General features: G+C 41.7%; 1 protein-coding gene and 1 pseudogene across 1 annotated transcript; both read right to left on the bottom strand.

Annotated features, from left to right (window-relative positions):
* Window positions 1-279: 279 nt before the first annotated feature.
* On the bottom strand, window positions 280-11,616 carry LOC110330716 (membrane-spanning 4-domains subfamily A member 6D). Its single transcript, XM_021210999.1, has 7 exons — window positions 11,486-11,616; window positions 9,939-10,101; window positions 8,608-8,742; window positions 6,449-6,505; window positions 3,608-3,817; window positions 1,622-1,723; window positions 280-844 (listed from the first exon to the last, which is right to left on the bottom strand). The coding sequence occupies exons 2-7, from the start codon at window positions 10,083-10,085 to the stop codon at window positions 749-751; spliced, it is 747 nt and encodes a 248-aa protein (XP_021066658.1). The 5' UTR covers window positions 10,086-10,101; window positions 11,486-11,616; the 3' UTR covers window positions 280-748.
* A 2,612-nt stretch (window positions 11,617-14,228) lies between these two features.
* LOC115062955 lies at window positions 14,229-14,396 on the bottom strand (annotated as a pseudogene).
* Window positions 14,397-17,291: the final 2,895 nt, after the last annotated feature.

Here is a 17,291-nt window from a genome sequence, read left to right on the forward strand (position 1 = left end):
AAAGGAAAGGAAAGGAAAGGAAAGGAAAGGAAAGGAAAGGAAAGGAAAGGAAAGGAAAGGAAAGGAAAGGAAAGGAAAGGAAAGGAAAGAGAAAGAGAAAGAGAAAGAGAAAGAGAAAGAAGAAGAAAGATGTCCTTATTTTTTCTTAGTAAACACTGAGTATTTTTGGTTAGATTTTCTGTGAAACGTTTGGTTGTGCTAGTTCATCTTGACATGTCTATATCAAGTGATCTGCCATGTGCTTAAATGCAAAAACAAAATCATACAAATGAAATGTCAGATTACATAAAGACTTTATTTGGAGGCCAATGTCTTTTATGCTCTTTGAGACTTCATAAGAGGTGACTTGTCTTCATGTGCTTATGAATAAAATAGATGCCATGAAACCCCATGCCACACACACAGAATACGATCTCAGGTACTAGTCAGTACCTCCTGTAGCCAAGTGACAAGGATAAGAAGAAGTGTTGCCCATTGGCTCCACCATGATCCTATGAAACATTCTTCTAGTTTTTTCAGAAAATATCTGGGGCTCTTTGACCACTATATAAATTGGAATTTACAGGTCTGTGTTTTGACTGAAGCCAAATCAAGAGCATGCTACTGAACCCAGCCAGTTAATATGTTTTTCATGGTTGCTGATTAACCAATACATAGATTTTAAGATATTAAGCATTGTTGTCACACAGTAAATGGCTTTTCTAAATCGTGTTAGAGACAGATCTGTGATATAATCTCTACTTAATTCTTATGAAGTCAATATGTTTTCATATGCAGGGTTACAAAGTGACTCTGAAGATACACTGGATTTATTCTTTGAGTTCTGAGCCCGGAAAATCACATTCTAGAAAAAAAGAAAATATAGCAAGTGTCAGATGTTACTCAGATTTAACTGAATAATGTGAATCTATTTACCTACAGCTATGGATAAATAGATACAGTTATAAATATAATTTCCTTCAAAGTTTTACATAGGCTTCATCTTTATTTGAAGATGAGAACAGTTCTCCATTAACTTTCCAAAACTATTTTATGTTCATCATATAGTATTCATTCACAACGTATAATAAGACTTTGGCTGATGAAAAGTTTTCAGTTGAGTTAGGCTCTGTGTGACTTGATTTAACATTTCCTTAGTATCTTTGAGGTAAGGAAGATTTTTAAGATCTCAAAGAGGGCTAAACACGTTCAGTGTGCAACTAGCCACTGCCAGGTTAAGACTGTTAGAGGGTAGTTACTCTTAGAGAAATTTTCCTGAGTAGAAGGGAGGCAGCTGTGTTCTAGTTTGAGTGAGCAGTATTGTCAGGGATCCCTGACTACAGGCAAACTTAATGTAATGTCAAGAGATACTTTTAACTTCCTCAAACCTATGATTGTTTGTTTGGGGAAAAAAAGAACCAAGATATATGTGATACACAATGATTTCTTGTCCAGGTATCCCTTATCATCTATACTTCTGTCTCCTCTCTCCAAGATCTACTAAGGACCCTCCCTATTTAAAAAAGCCATGTGGTATACATTTCAAGATGGTTGATTATTCTGTCTGATATTCTTAGTGGCATTGACTAATATATCCCAGAGGAACACCAGGGAAGATTCGAGCGGCCTCTAGCATACTTACCCCAGAGAAAGCAGAGCAGCTCTGTTTCCACCACAGCGTGGCAGTGAGGACAGCTAGGCCAAGCTCCAACACACTGCTGATCAGCATCAGTGAAAAGACTCCCTAAATTCAGGAGAAGAGAGGTCGGTGTGACTGAGTCAGCTGAATCCCTCATACTTGGGTGGAAGGTGACTGTAAAAATGAAACCATCTTCACCATCAGAGACACCATCAAGAAGGGAAAGGATCCTCCCAAACCTACAGATGGGCTAAAATTGATGCCTGGTCCCTTCATTCCTTGGAGCAAGTAGGTGAAGAGAACAAGCTAAATCAACAAAGCCATTTTCTGCCCCTTCTCACCCTTCTTGGGCATGGATCCTGACTACACTGTTCACTCTGTGAGGAAGCAGAGAGTAGTGAGTTCCTGCCCTCGGCTCTCTTCTGCTGATTAGTGTGGGGCTGGGCAAATCTTTGATTTTCTAGCTTCTGTATGCTCTCTCATCACACCTGTGTAGTATTTCCTCTGCAGAGACTTGTGAGGGTTAGTGAGGGTCTGACCATGCAAGCAAACTCTTTGTAAAAGTCGGCATCCTTAGGATGGATTGTGTGTGTGTGTGTGTGTGTGTGTGTGTGTGTGTGTGTGTGTGTGTGTGTGTGTGTGTGTGATGGTGAAAAGGCAGAAAAGCAATTCAGTTTCTAAGTCTGTGACATCAAAAATCAACTCAAAGAAAGATCTTAGTAGAGAACATATATCCATGACATCTGTCCCAAGGTCTTCATGAAGACCGCTTGGTAGGAAGGAAGGTGAGTGTCACACTGTAAACTCTCCATTTATCTGCACGCGCACACGGGTAGAAAAGAGATGGAGCATGCCTCCAGTACCTAGACACTGTCCCAGGAAATACACTCAAGCCAGTCTCTGACTTACAGTGTGAAACTATCCCATGATGCCAACCTTCTTTGTGGTCCACCCAGATTCCTCCCCAATGCTTCAGGCTTCTAAAATCAGGCATAGTTATTCCAGATGTTAATTTACTCACATTGTTATGTGTCTAATGCAAACATTCTTTTAATATTGTGGTTTTCATAACTAAGGAAGACTCCCTGGGCCCAGCTCCATAAGGAACTGAGAAAGCCTCGGGTTGAGGAGAACTGACTGCTGTCTCTTGCTCATCTGACTTTTATGGTTACAGGACAATGGATGTGTTTCCAGTAAGATGGAGGCCCTCACATCACTGCCAGTTACTCTTCTCCATTTCTCTGTATTTCTTTTTCTCCTCATTTAACAGACTCATCTCTTTGTGTTGTGATGAAAGCAGTCTTGTGCTCACCTCCACACGGGCTTGGGGCACCTTGCTCCTGTGATTACTGGAAGGAGTAGATGCCCTGACTTCCCCCTACCCCCGCATTTCCCACGCTGTTTCTCAACTTGTGGCTGAGATTTGCTCAGCTCACTTCATGCCTGTACCACACGCATGCACCACGGTTCATGCATTTCCTGATCATCTGTTTTTCTTTTGTTTTGTTTTTCTGGTATGCCTTCCTCTCTTCACTCACTACCCCATAAACTAAGACTCTTGGTTGACAACCTCATCCTTCCTGCCTCTAAAACCGCATCCTTTATTCCTCTAATATCTTCTTAATTCTTAGAAAATAGGTGTGGTCTTTACAGTTTTATCATTTACTTAATTGGGTAATTTCCCTCAATATTTTATTACTACACGACCCCTTCTGTGTAGAATTTCAACAATATGTTCATTCTTGCCTCTGTCTTCCATGACTCTGCCTTTATCCTAAATGTACAAACAAGAATTAAAATTAAAATAAAAATGTCTATGAAAATGCCACAATGAAACCAATTACTTTATATGTTAGTTTTAAAAACTAACAAATTAAAAACAACAACAACAAAAAGAATGAACAGAGTTTTGAATCAGGGAACAGAAGAAATATGCTGTCAAAAAAAAAAATCTTTAAAACCTGGAACATTTTCTTTTGAAATACTTACATTCAGAGCAGCTTTGGCCACGAAGCAGTTCTTGTTTGATGACTCACGGTGAAAGAAATGATAATAATCTTGGGTTGTGTCTTGTTGTGTGATAGCCAGCTTACATTGTTGCAAGGCAGGCTCTAAAGCAGCCAAACTGACAGAGAGGATAATGATGCCTGTAAGAGCAGAGAGGACACTCAGGATGCTCAAGGCTAGACTGCTGTGAACCTGGAATGATAATACACATCACATATGCCTCTTATTCACTACACTAGAACAGGCCCAGCTGCTTATCTCTTTTAGGATCTAAACCTACAATAGTTTATTTCTCGGTGCCCTCTAGTGTCTACAAACATATAAACCCAGAAGGTAAATTATGATTGGGTAAGTATAATCCCATGCCAGACAGCACTTCGAAGACAGGAAAGAAAATATTGTCTTTCTAACAGCTTTATCTATGACTGCAAGTAGTGTCCTGTTAGATAAGCCTGAAAATTCTCCAATAGAGTGTAGCCAAAGGTGGGAGTGCAGAACCCAAATTTTCCCTATCTACCAATACCTCTAGTGATATAGTTTGGATCTGGCATGCCTCCCCTGCCCCCTCAAAAATCATGTGATGAAGACCTAATTTCCAGGTGGATGCTAGTGTGAAGTGGTAAAAACATTTGCAAGTGTAGCCTGATTGAAGATTTGTCATACCTTGTGTCCCAACATGCTCTGCCTCTCTAATGGTTTCAAAGGAACAGATTCACACAGCCATGCATGAAGACTTCTTAAAACGTGGGCCCCCAAAACCTTTATTCTTTATAAGTTGATTCATCCCACGTGTTTGTTGCAGAAAAGTAAAGCTGACCCATACACTTAGAGACCTCCATAGAACCCTCAGGAACACACAAGAGTGGTAGGTAAAGTCATTAATCCCCCCCACACACACACCTGGTACACAACCTCTCTCTCAAAAGCACACACACCTGAAGATAAATGTGAGGACATGGTTTGTAAAATCAACCAGGCCCTGGGGTGTGTATAAGCATATGACTGCTATGCTTTGTCAAAAGAGGACAAGGAATAATACAATATGAACACAAACAGTGAGAGGAAGAAGGAAACCAGTCAAGACTGGGTGAGTGTCAAGACACAAGACCAGATATCCCTAGACTTAGTGTTCCCAAGTAGTCAGTTCCTCAGTGACTGTCTGCTGTCACCCTGGATCTCATGCTACATCATTCACGATGTAAGGAGATAAATAAACTGACCTCAGAAGCAGCTGCCTTTTGGCTTATCAAATGTGAGAACTGAGCTAAGACTTTCTACAGGTTATAGATATGTGTATGAAGGTAACAGAGTATACCCAACTGTCATGTATTAGAGTGGGGTTTGCCCTGATTAGCCACTTTTCTTTTCAGGATTAAACAGATCACTTAGTTCTGATGCTTTGAAGCACTAACAAGACTCTAACTTCTTGATCAATAGTCACAATTGGCATGCTGAAAATGAGTCCTGACAAAAGTGTCATAATTCATGTGTTACAGATTAAATGTTCAAGAAAAGTCCTCATGTGAACAACATCTAATCTGTTTTCTTAAGTTCTTTATTTACTGGGTGAAATTATACAGTAAACTCACAACAGATGTACCTTTTCTATAAGCCTTTTCGTTCCACCACTGATAAAATTTTAGTATTTTGTGGAAGAACTTTTTTTGTTTTGACAAAGTGCCTCATGTGATCAGCTTGAGGGAGTAATGAAATATTTTGGCTCATGCCATGGATCAGACCATAGTCATGGAGAGGTGTAAGGAATTTTTATCCAGCAACATGGCTGCTTTGGCAAGGGATCACATCCAAAGACCTAGCTCTGTGTAAACTGGCTGGAATGCAGAGATGTCCTCAGTACACACCTTTGAAGATAAAATTACTTTGTAGAGTGTAGCATCATATTTGAAAGTGATGACTAATTGAGAGGTAGAAAAAGTGATGAATCAGAGAAAGATTTGACAGAAAGAGTTGGGGAAAGGATATGCCCAACTCTCATGAGAGCAGCACAAAGAAAGACTGTTATTTAAGAGCAGTGCAGGAAGGAAGCACCAGTCATTTGAGAGTCAGTGCACTGAGAGCAGTGAATGGTGCTGAGCTCATTCATGAGTTCATGTAGTTCAATGCAGGTCAGAAGAGGCAGCTGAAGACAGAGAATAAGAAGGAGCCAGATTAGAACAAATTGCCAAAGTTAGTTTAAGGCCAAGCAAAGCAATTCAGCTAGAAGACAGATTAAATCAGTCAGTTTGCCGAGGAACCTGAGCCAAAACAGCTGAGTTGAACTGGCCAGCCAGAGTTCAGAAAGAACTAGAAAAGGTGAGCTTATTCAGCAGTAAGCTTCCAAGATGACAATTGTATCAGGTGAATAAAAGTTACATTTACAGAGAGGAGTTGGCAAAGCAGAAAAGATCACATGGCCACGAAAGACAAAGAGAAAAACGTTTTGTTTTGTTTTTCCTTTGTGCTTCCTTTTAGACCACCCGAATCTTCAGCTTATAAACGGCTCCAGAACGAATCTCCTAGGTGCCCTAATGTGATGAAATTGATGGTAGCAGAGCCTGTTATTTATAGACAGCAGATTTTTCGCATGAGATTCTTGGTCTCTGATTGTTAATATCGTATAGGCTTTTATTTGGGGCACCAGGGCAGGAAAAACACACTCTGTACAGGGTTACGGAGAATTCAGAGTAAGCTCCTAAGTCTAAGAAATAGCTTCTAACTTTGAATAAGGAGAAACTGGCTTAGAATATTTGGGGGGGGGGGCCTTGGAAGTACTCTTACTAAGTTCCATCTCCATTAGTTGTAGGTTATAGCTCTTGTACTCACCAAAGGCTTAGTCATCTTTTTCTCTGTGATAACAGACAGAATCCCAGAGATGACAAACTGCTCAGGGAAGAGAAAAACATTGTCAAATCAGTGTGCAAGTATAGAATGGCTGCAGTGTTAGTATCTGGGGCCTATGAAGCACTCCAATGGGAAAAGCTTTGGTAAAAACTGACCAGTGATTTTAGACACATGTAGATGCCTAGATTTTCCCCTTGCCCATGTGATACCTAGAAAGTTTTGAGAAAAGACAGACATGAGCTTGAATCTATACCCTTAAAATTAATGAGTACCTTAAAATATAGCAATGAGTGTTTTTTTATGGGAAAGAAAATGTTGGGAGTCTGATCTTTGAAGAAAAATACAAGATAATAGTTTAGAATGAAAAGTACCAAGAAATTGCTGTTTTGGATTTGTACCTCCATTAATAAAGGAATATCATTTACTTGGTGGCATACATTAAACCACATTTAAATATCTGAGCAAATCCCATGCTGAGTAATGCTTTTCATGTGCTGTCATACTCAGTGTGTTAGTATTTTGAGGAAGAATTTTGAAATTACATTCTTGAGAATTTCTCCTGTAGTTTCTTTTTCTTGTAATACCTTTGTTTGGCTTTAGTGCAAGAATAAGACTAGCTTGAAAATGGCTTCTGAAGTGTATCCTTCAATTTTTTGTAAGAGTTTAAAAATAATATCTACTTGTTCCTTAAAGAAAAACAGGATCCAATTTGTTAACTGCAGCACAAGAGCTGAAAATCAGCTCTTATCTGGACACCAGGTGAATGAGAACAAAAGGCAGGAGGGCTGGATGGCATGAACTCTTTCTTAAACATTGTTCAGAAAGTCAAGCAAAATATGTTCTCAGACTCAGTAGACTGAAGAAAGTTAAGTAATAGAACATTTCTGAAGGTGAATTTTAAAATGCAAGACCATCTAATGTTTCAGTCTCCAGAATTCATCAATGTGCCCATATACATAATTCATTTTCTGGGTGATGTTGAAGGTTAAACCCAGCGCCTTATACATACTACTCAAGTGTTCTATTGTTGAGCTACTGCACCAGCTCTAAGTGTGTGTTCTTAAAGATAAACTAAATGTAACTTAATGACTTCTCCCATGGGAACAATGCTGATTGACATGAGAAGACCACAGAATGGAGAGGAAGAAAACTTGAAGAATAAAGACAACACCACAACTCCATGCAGAGGGTTACTTCAACAGTGAAATGGTGTTGACAGCATGAATCTTTCACATGATCTGACAGAATGGTACCTCCCCTTTCTTATCACCTATTCATTCATTATCCTGGCCTCAATTAGATCTTCAAACAGTCCACAAAATGTTGGCCAATGACTACCAAAGTCATCAAGTAAAGTCACCATAAGGAAAACATAAGAAACATAAGAGGTTTAGATGAGGAAGTCAGGAGAAGACCAAGAAGGGAAGACAACTAAGGGTTCTAGAATGGACCCTGGGACAAAGGAAGAATATTCATGGACAATGGATGAAGTCAATGGATGAAGTCTAAAGCAGAAATCATTGACACAACAGAAGAAAAGGTTGAGCTGTGGATGAATCAAAGGAAGAAATGTAGGAAGGAAAACTGTTACTGAGCTGTAATAAACAGATGGGAAGCCATAGTAACATGAAACCTCATTTGTAAGTGAAATTCATCCACATCAGTCTAGAGGAGAGCTATCCTCTGAGAAAAGGACCTTCATGACCTCCTGACTCCAGACATGGAGCAGGCTCAGAGGAATATCCAGTCTATCACCCTAAATGCCTCCAACAAAATCAGATCCTAAAAACGAAAGTGTTGCTTCAGTGTGGTCCACTGGATAACCTTGCACGATACAGAAAGTTCTAGATCATTTGGGTGCCACTTCCTAGACTTTTCCCTAAAGCCAGGAAGCCACTAAACTCATGAGCTCAAGAGATGTCATGAAAGTGTAATATTGACAAGAAATATTTATTTGAGCTACATGAAAATACCTTCAAGATGACATAATGGCTGCCCTTCTCCACTAAGACCTTCTCTGATAACAGACAGGAGAACAAAGTCTACCATTGACCTCTTTTTCACAGTATACAGAAATGCAGCTAGGTGAAAACTCCCTTCTCTCTCCTCCCCATCTTATTCCCCACAGAAGTCCTACTTACAAACAAAGCTCCTACAAATGGGTAGCCAGATTCTAACAGGACTGAAAACACTGAGGTAAAGTGTAGATTGGAGGGAACAGATGCCAAAATGATTCCCAGACTCAACACCATCACAGCACACATGATCTGGATTGCCTGTTGAGAGAAGGGAGATGGAAGATTAAATCAGAAATGACAAGAAGGACCTCTCCACTTTTCCCATGGTCCCATGCATTGTCATCTTCTACAACATCCTAGTGAGCACACAGACACGGTGCAAGCTCTGCGGTGAGAGAGGAAAGTTCATTCTGGTGAGGATGTATTTCTGCTAGAATGTTGAGTCACCTTCAGTTATTTCTGTCATGCTCATGACCCCTTCTGGCATCTATGAACTTGAGTGCATAGTTAGCAAGTCTCCTGCTCCCTCTTGTGGGAAGAAGAGACATCTGAAAGCCCTCCCACTGAACACTAGAATGTGGAAACCTCTCCACACATCCTCCAGATCCCACAGAACACCACATAGGACTAGCCTCTATGCCCTGCTCTCTGCACCTTCAGTCCAGGTGTCCAGTCTGGTGTCTTGCCTCTATATTAAAAGGGAAATTTTGTCTTCCTGACACCCTTCTTCACCTCACAGACTCACAACTGTTGTAATTTTGATTAAGCAAATTTATAAACATTTTGTTACATGAGCTTCAAAGAAATCCAGAGAATTGAATGTATCCCCAAGCCAAGACCATCAGTTTCATTAAGTTCTGGGACTGAGTAACACAGAGGCCCATGCAGACAGTGTTTCGTACAAACAACACTGACAAAACACCTTCATCTTTCCTCATAGCACAAAATATATGTTCTTTCTCATCTCCCTGTACCCAAAAGTCTTGTTAGTATGTCCTGGAGAAGGACAGAGAAACAAACCAATGGTCTTTTTTTTTTTTAATCATCTTTTCTCACTAAAAAGAAGGATGTTCTGCACTCAACAAGCACATAGAATGTAGCTACAAATGTTTTCATAAATAAAATACTTAGCAAGTACTATCCAATAATAATAATAATAATAATAATAATAATAATAATAATAATAATAGAGAAATAACAAAATCCCAATGGCTCTGGAATAAGGTCATTGAATTACAGCCCAAGCACACTGAAACGGGAAATACTTGCCAGTTTGTGGAATGTCTTAGAGATATAAGCAGCATTCCAAGGGGCTTCCACCAGTCTACAGACCACTCTGTGATCACTCTGTCAAAACTGAAGGCTTCCCACCCCTAAATTTATCTCTGGTCCTAATACATAGAGCCTCACCCTCTGTCCTCCACCCACCCCATGATGTTCTGTGTGGAATTTACCGCCATCACTTTGATTTCTGCCTGTAGCTGTTTCTTCAGGCTGTCTTGCCTCTGGTGGGATGGCTGGGGTTTGTCCGTTTGGGGAAAGCTGATTCCATTTGGTGAAATCACTGTGATGGTCTCACTGGTCACTACTTGTGGAATCATGATGGAGCTCCCACGGCTGGAAGAGAAAATGGACTCGGCTCTTACAAAGAACTGCACACCCAACTCCCCACTCTCAAATCTGTAGGTGAGTACCTTACTGCACTCTTGACTTATCCTCCAGGGGAAGAAACTAGAAGGCTAAAGAAAATGTAAAATCCCAAACCTTGGATTCAGGAGGGGTTTTTTTTTTTTCTGTTTGAGATAGAGTGTTGTTTTTAGACAATGAATATATACAGAACATGACAGCAATTCCCACTGATCCCAGTGTGCAGAGCCAAATGTTCACATAAAACTTGTAGACTAGAACTGTCAAAATGACTCAGCAAGTAAAGGCACTTGACTTCAAGCCTGAAGGTCTGAATTCAATCTGCTGGACCCACAGAGCATGAGAGATCCATTGCAAGCTGTCTGTGACTTTCATATTTGCCTTAACACACATTCACCTGCATGCATACACACATATACACACAAATAACTGTAATAAAAAGACTTTCAAAATGTATAATTCATTTCCTAGTTGCTATCATGTTTGAGTGCACTGTCCCTTATTTTGATGAGTTTTATCCTCAAGTTGTTCTACCAGTCTTGAGATATAATTAAAATTTGATCTTTAATCTTTTCCAATTCATGTTACATACTACTCAAACTACTGAAAACTATTTGTTCATTGTTTGTCTCATAGTATTATTTCCAGCATCTGCCCAGCATATTTTATCATAGTTTAGAACCCTCACAGTAATTCTATTTGTTAGTAATGTCATAATCAAAAATGAATTTCAGAGGTAAATTTTGATCCATGTGTGAAAATAACACATGATTTTATAATGACATAGGCGGCTTGATGCTAAATAGATACTTAAAGTTTTCGTTATTAACCAGTTGCCTACACACAGTTGGGTGCTGGACCCCAGCTGTCTGTGGCTCTGGTTCCTTACCCCATTTTCCCACCTGCCTGAGGCAGCCTGTGTCTGAGTCTCCTCAGCATGGAGAAGCAGCTGAATGCAGTGTGAGAAGCCCTGGAGTGGTAACTTATGGTTCAAGGTTAGAACTGTACCCTTGTTAGGAAGGACCAAGTTGCCTGTGGAATTGGTTTCTGAGCTCAGTTTGCCTCTTTTCTGTTCCACTCTCAGACCTTAGACTGCCCAATTAGTGAATGGCCTAAAAGCCTTTGCAGGTACAAGAGCTCTGTTTTTGTTAATCACATGACCTTAGGACCCTTAGGACGGTGACCACCAAGATCATGGAACTAAAAACAGCCAGGACCGATATAAAACCAATACCCATTACGTTTGCCCATTTAGTTCTGAAGTGTCCCAGTGTCTCCATTGCCAGCAATCTCTTACAGTGCAGTCCCAGAAATAGAATGCTGTACAGAGGAATTGCTCTTCAGGGTTGCCTACCTGAGCCCGTGTGCCTTGTCACCCAGTCACCTCCAGCTGAGCTCTCAGAAACCCCAAGAGCTTTAACTATGGGTTTTCTCAGTCTGATCCTTGGTTCCTTCTTGTGTACTTCTAACTGCCCCAGCCCTTCCTTCTTCTGTGGTCACTGCACAGGAAGTGGTGCATACAGTCTGAACATGTGAATGTGCCTTTACTTCCTTTTTCATAGACTTCCAGTAACCAGGAAAATGACTAATTGGACCAGTTCTGGGAGACTTGTAGGTTACTTTTCCTTCCCATAAAATATCATCATGCCAGCACTGACATTTTTATCACTGGATTGAATTTTGCATCTCTCTAATTATCCTAGATCTAGAATACACATTCGGTGGCAGAGCTGAACCTGTGAGGATAGCAGAGACCCTGATTTCTAACACTGATCCTCAGTGTGCATTACGTTCACATGTCTATTGGGTGCCGATGAATAGAGTGAACCAAGTTGTTATGAAAACTGACAAAGGTGTTCTTTCAAGCTGGTTTGCTTCTGCGAAGGTTAGCATTGCCTCTAGATCCCGACTTAGTGTCAGTGGAGGCCTGCACATTCCATGTTGGCCCACAATGGTATGAGTATCATAAAACCAAGCAAAAAATTCTGTTCTTCACAGACTTATGAGTCATAAAAATTGTGGCAGAGATGAAATAAGGAAGATGAATAGAGTTGAACATCCTATTCCCCAAGGCCACTGATCGTGTGGTGTTAAGAAGAATGTCAGTCAGAGCAGCTTTTCTCAGCTCTGTAACTACTCCATGCTAGAGGGATCATGCATGGGGTTAAAAACTAAGATCTATAGGTAAATAAATAATATGTTACATTTTCAAAGGCTTTCATCAATAAACTTATAAAATATTTAATGATTTCTGAAAAGCTCAAAAATCGACATCACTATTAGAATACAACTAAGTCTTTCTTTGGTAGTTAGTTATCAGGAAACACCTCCAGTCAAAAAGGGGGGAACAAAAAATAGACATGAACACCCAATGGTCTTATGGCACTGTTATTTTTTAATCTTTTATTGATTCTTTGTGAATTTCTCATCATGCACCACAGCACCACTTATCTCCCCCCCTTCTCTAGTACCTGACCTCCACTCTTGCAACCTCCCCCCAGCAGAGGAAAAAAATCTCATTGTGGAAGCTGTAGTGTGTCACAGTGTGTCCCACAGTATTCCCTTTTGTCTACACTTATTTGCTTGAAAATATTCGTTGCAATGATTCTTGGTCTGGTATGAGACCTCTGACTTCTGCTAGTCTATCAATACTGAAACCTCACTGGGACTCTTCTCACATATCCTGTTGCCCTGTGTCATGGAGATCCTGTAGCTCTGGATCTGTATGACCACTCCCTTCATACACTCCAGCGGGTCACTGATGAGTTAGATATTGGGGTGGGTCAATTCAAAGCCCTGAACCTGTGTCTGAGAGGTTTGTGAGTGTGTCAGACCACAAGCTCTCAGCTCTCAGGCCCTTCGGGCAGATCACTAGCAAATGCCAGTGAGGGACAGGACCACTTCGCACACTCTCAGCACCCTGGGCCAGCTCTCCCACCTGCCATAGATGGCAAAGGAAGAGGGTGGGAGAGGGCATCTCTCCATCACCCACTCTGTCTCATGACAAGCTAGTTGCAGACATGTTTACACCCTTGGGGCCCGCTCACTGGCAGCCCCCACATCCAGGGCCAGCTCTACTGTGCTTCCCAAGTGAGGTTCAGGTCCCACCCTAAGTGCTGCAGTGGGCGGGGGGAGGTAAGTCTAGCTCTCCAGCTCTCGTGATCCCAGGACCAAGGCCAGGTCTTCTACCTGCCATAGGTGGTGAGGGGAGAGGTAGGAGAAGGCTGTCTCTTCCTTGTTCTTGCCACACAAGGGAGACAAGTGTGGTAAGGCCAGCTCTCCTATGCTCCTGTCCTTGAAGGCCGCTCACCTGCAACTCCTCAAGTGTGGGCCCGACTCTCTTGAGAAGTTGAGCTGGATAGGGGTGAAGTCAGCTCTCCTGCTCTTAGCCCACCAGAGCCAACTCTCCCAAGATGCTCAGGTGAGCCCTCTGACATCAACATGTCCCCCGTCAGCAGCCCAGACCAGGGCAGCTTGGCCTTTGTTGGTAACAGACTCCTGCTGCTGTAGGGCCTCATACCCAGATGTGGTCCATGGCAGCAGCACAGGCCAGGACCCTACCATGGTCCCAAGTGGCATCACTGGCTACTCATATCTGGCTGTTCCTCACTACCCTCGAGTCTCCAGTTCTGCTTCTCTCCATTGTGCCCACATCCTTCTGTTTCTCTTTTTCTTCAATTTCTCCTCCACTTACTTGCTCCTTTTGGTGGTACCAGGGGTCTCTGAGCATCTGAGCATCTCAGGAGTGGTCTCAGGAATGCTATGCCTCACGTATGCACTATGGAATCAGGCAGGGATCATCTCCGTCACAATCTACAGCCCCCACACCTGTGGAGCATCCAACTGATGGTCATTTCAGGCTAGCTGCATATCCAAGTCCCATGACACCAGTCTTGTAGTCATCTTGGGCACACTCCTGGACCCCTCACCTCCCAGTTTTCCCTTGCAAAGTTCTTCTATCATGGACTCACTCTTTCCTGGGGCTTACATACCCAAGTGGGGTCCTTCTAGTCTCTGTCATGCTCTCCGCTCTGGGAACCCATCCAGTCCTGCCTGGCACTAGACTGATGGTCATTTCAGGGTCACTTTTTCCAAGGAGTGTTAGGCTATTCATCATTCAAATGTTCAAAGCTCAGAACACTGAGTGCAGACCTGGTGTAGACCTAGCCTCTCTCCTCTCTGCCACCTGCCGACACACAAGTGATACACCAGAAACTATTATTTTATTATTGACTATGACTCGTGCCTGTCCCTCTGGATCCAGGGGCCATAAGTTATTGAGCAGCTCTGGGGCTTACTAGCCACTTCACTCAGAAGCCATCAAACTGTGTAGGATACAACTGGCATACTTTTCGCACCATCTACTTCATCCCATTTCCTGCTTCCCAGCCAGAAGAATCTTCTGCAGGTCTCATAGTAAAACAATGGCCAGATGTGCCCAGATTGAAAGAGAAGATGGATTCCTGATGTGTTTTCAGTATCAGAGAAATTTATTGTAACAAGATGTTGGAGTAAAATCTAGAAACCTCTAGAATTCATGGAACATTCTATGAGGTGGTGTCTTTTGAAACAGGGATTGAGGAAAGAGCAGCTTTTCTTTAGCCATTGTGCCACCATTAATGTCAGGATGTCATTCAACACTCCTCACTAATATTTTCTCTTCATTTGTGTGGGGCACACCTGTGTATAAAATGTGATACCACTTCTGTGAGATGGTCAATGTCTTAGTCAGAATTCTCTAGAGGGACAGAACTTGGACAATGAAAATATATGTGCATATATATATATATATATATATATATATATATATATATATATATCTGTATATGTTGCAAAGGGAAATTATTAGTTGAGTTTACACGATCCCAGATAAACAGTGCTGAGGAGATGAGTCACTTAGCCCATGAAGCTTGATGTCTTCACAATCTCAATCTGGCACTGAAAGCCTGGGGGGATTCTTGGAGAACTGCTAGTCATTAGTCTATGTTGGTAGGCCAAAGAATTTGGGCTCTGGCAGCCAATAATGGGAGCAGGAGCAAAACAGAGCCGATGTGCAAAACTACACCAGCAGGTGGCAGCACCTCTTCCTTGAACCCCTCTATTTCTGTATTGCTGTGAGAAGATATTGCCCACTTAAAATCAGAGAGTATTCTCCATTCAGTTAATCCTCCTTTGAAATTCCCTTAAAGACTGCCCTCCAGTATCTCTCTTCATCGGTTCCAGATCTGATTAAGTTCACACAAAAGTTATTTTTTTAAAGATTTATTTATTATATCTAAGCACACTGTAGCTCTCTTCAGATGCACCAGAAGAGGACATCAGATCTCATTACAGATGGTTGTGAGCCACCATGTGGTTGCTGGGATTTGAACTCAGGACCTTCAGAAGAGCAGTCAGTCCTCTTAACTGCTGAGCTATCAATCCAGCCGTCACACAAAGAAAGATTAATCAGCATATTGATCAGTTGACTTTGATTCTATCATAAAGGATATTATTACACATGAACTTAGAATAATTATGTGTGATGTCAATTCAAAGAAAAACACCTCAAAGAACTTGACATCTTTGCTTCTCTATATTCTCAAAGTATACTATCATTCATGCTAAACCAGAAAAGAAATGAATTCTGCCCTGTGAGCATGAAAGAGAACCAGAATCTCCATAGGGCACAGCAACCCAGCCCACAGCACAAGCATAGCCCATGACTTATAAGCAAGCACTTGACAAAACTGTATCCCTGTCTTGACACATAGAGGCTGAGAGACAATAAAGATGTGGGGTTTTATTTAAGTTCCTAGGTTTGTGTAACTGGTTACTATGCAATAGAAAATGCTTGAACCATCTTCCAATGACGTCCACTACTCAGCCTACCAGGATTCCAACAGGTCACTTTGCATCCAAGGAAAGAGGGGGACACAGCACCACAAGCGTCTACAGTACTTTAAATGATCACAAAGAATTCCAACCCTAAAAATAAATTCATACTAAGGAATGTGAGAAATGGAAGTCCAAGTTCCAAACATATCCTCTAGATCACAAGACCCAGAGAGAAAAGGCCCTGGCCAAAGTCTGGAAGTGTGATTCTGTGCTGCCTGTGCCCTCGACTACTCGCTGCACAACCCTGCCTGCCCTTTGGTCTGGAGGTGAGGTGGCACAGAATCAACAACATAGAGGTCGCTGGTGTCATTCCTTCTACAACTCTTGGTATAGCCAAACTCCTAGCCAGTTTTGGCCTCTTGAATGTCACTTGTTCCTTCACTTTTTCACAGATCCCTAATCCCAACCTCAATATGCTCTCCTGCCAGCAGAGAAATTGAATGTGAAAGTGCTGTAAACTTGGTGACAGAAGTCAATTCTCTCTAAATGATTGTCATATTGATCCTCTTATAGCCTGAAATTCTGCGTAGCTGAAATAATACAGTCCCACATTTGATTGTAGAAAGAGTATAGTCTCTCAAGTTGGCCTTCTAGCCTAGCTCCAGAATATGGGCTGTGGATGGTCCAGCTGCACAACATAGAATTTTCTACTTTGCAGATGGGATAAAGATTTGGTGTTTGTTTGTTTTTTATCAGATGGCATGGGAGAATTATCTTGTCTTGTTCAGGACTTCCAGGGGCTAGAAAGAAAGCTTCATTGATAAAGCACTTGCAAGAGGGATCTGGGTTTGATCCACATGAAAAAGGCAAGCATGGCTGTGCCTTGTAATCCTGGAGAGGCAGAGAAAGGTATGCCTAGATCTCACTAGCCAAACAACCTATCCTACTTGGCAAGCTCAAGATCCAAGATGGATAGTTCCTGAGGGGTAACAACTGAGGTTGATGTCAGGCTGCAACACATGTGCATACACACACACACATGCATAAATACACGTACATACCTACACACACCTATGTACCCATACACCTATACACACCAACATACTTATACAATATTATACACACCTACACACACACACACACACACACACACACACACAAACACACACACGCCCTATAGGGGATTGCTTAGAATAATGTCTAATGCATGACTGCATAGGGGAGAGGTTCTCTGCCTGCTAGATAGTTTTTGGTAGAAGTGACGTGTCCCTAGCCAGGCGTGGTGGCGCATGCCTTTAATCCCAGCACTCGGGAGGCAGAGACAGGCGGATTTCTGAGTTCGA

This window comes from Mus pahari, chromosome 1 (assembly GCF_900095145.1).
Source record: "Mus pahari chromosome 1, PAHARI_EIJ_v1.1, whole genome shotgun sequence".
Classification (NCBI taxonomy): domain Eukaryota; kingdom Metazoa; phylum Chordata; class Mammalia; order Rodentia; family Muridae; genus Mus; species Mus pahari.

What these genes read in the sequence shown, in the direction of transcription:
- LOC110330716 (XM_021210999.1), bottom strand. Translation starts at nt 10,085, where the DNA reads ATGATTCCACAAGTAGTGACCAGTGAGACCATCACAGTGATTTCACCA. An exon ending in AAAAGATGACTAAGCCTTTG is followed by an intron (nt 3,818 to 6,448) that starts GTGAGTACAAGA and finishes TTATCATTCCAG; the next exon opens with GTTCACAGCAGTCTAGCCTT. An exon ending in TGGCCAAAGCTGCTCTGAAT is followed by an intron (nt 1,724 to 3,607) that starts GTAAGTATTTCA and finishes TCCTGAATTTAG; the next exon opens with GGAGTCTTTTCACTGATGCT.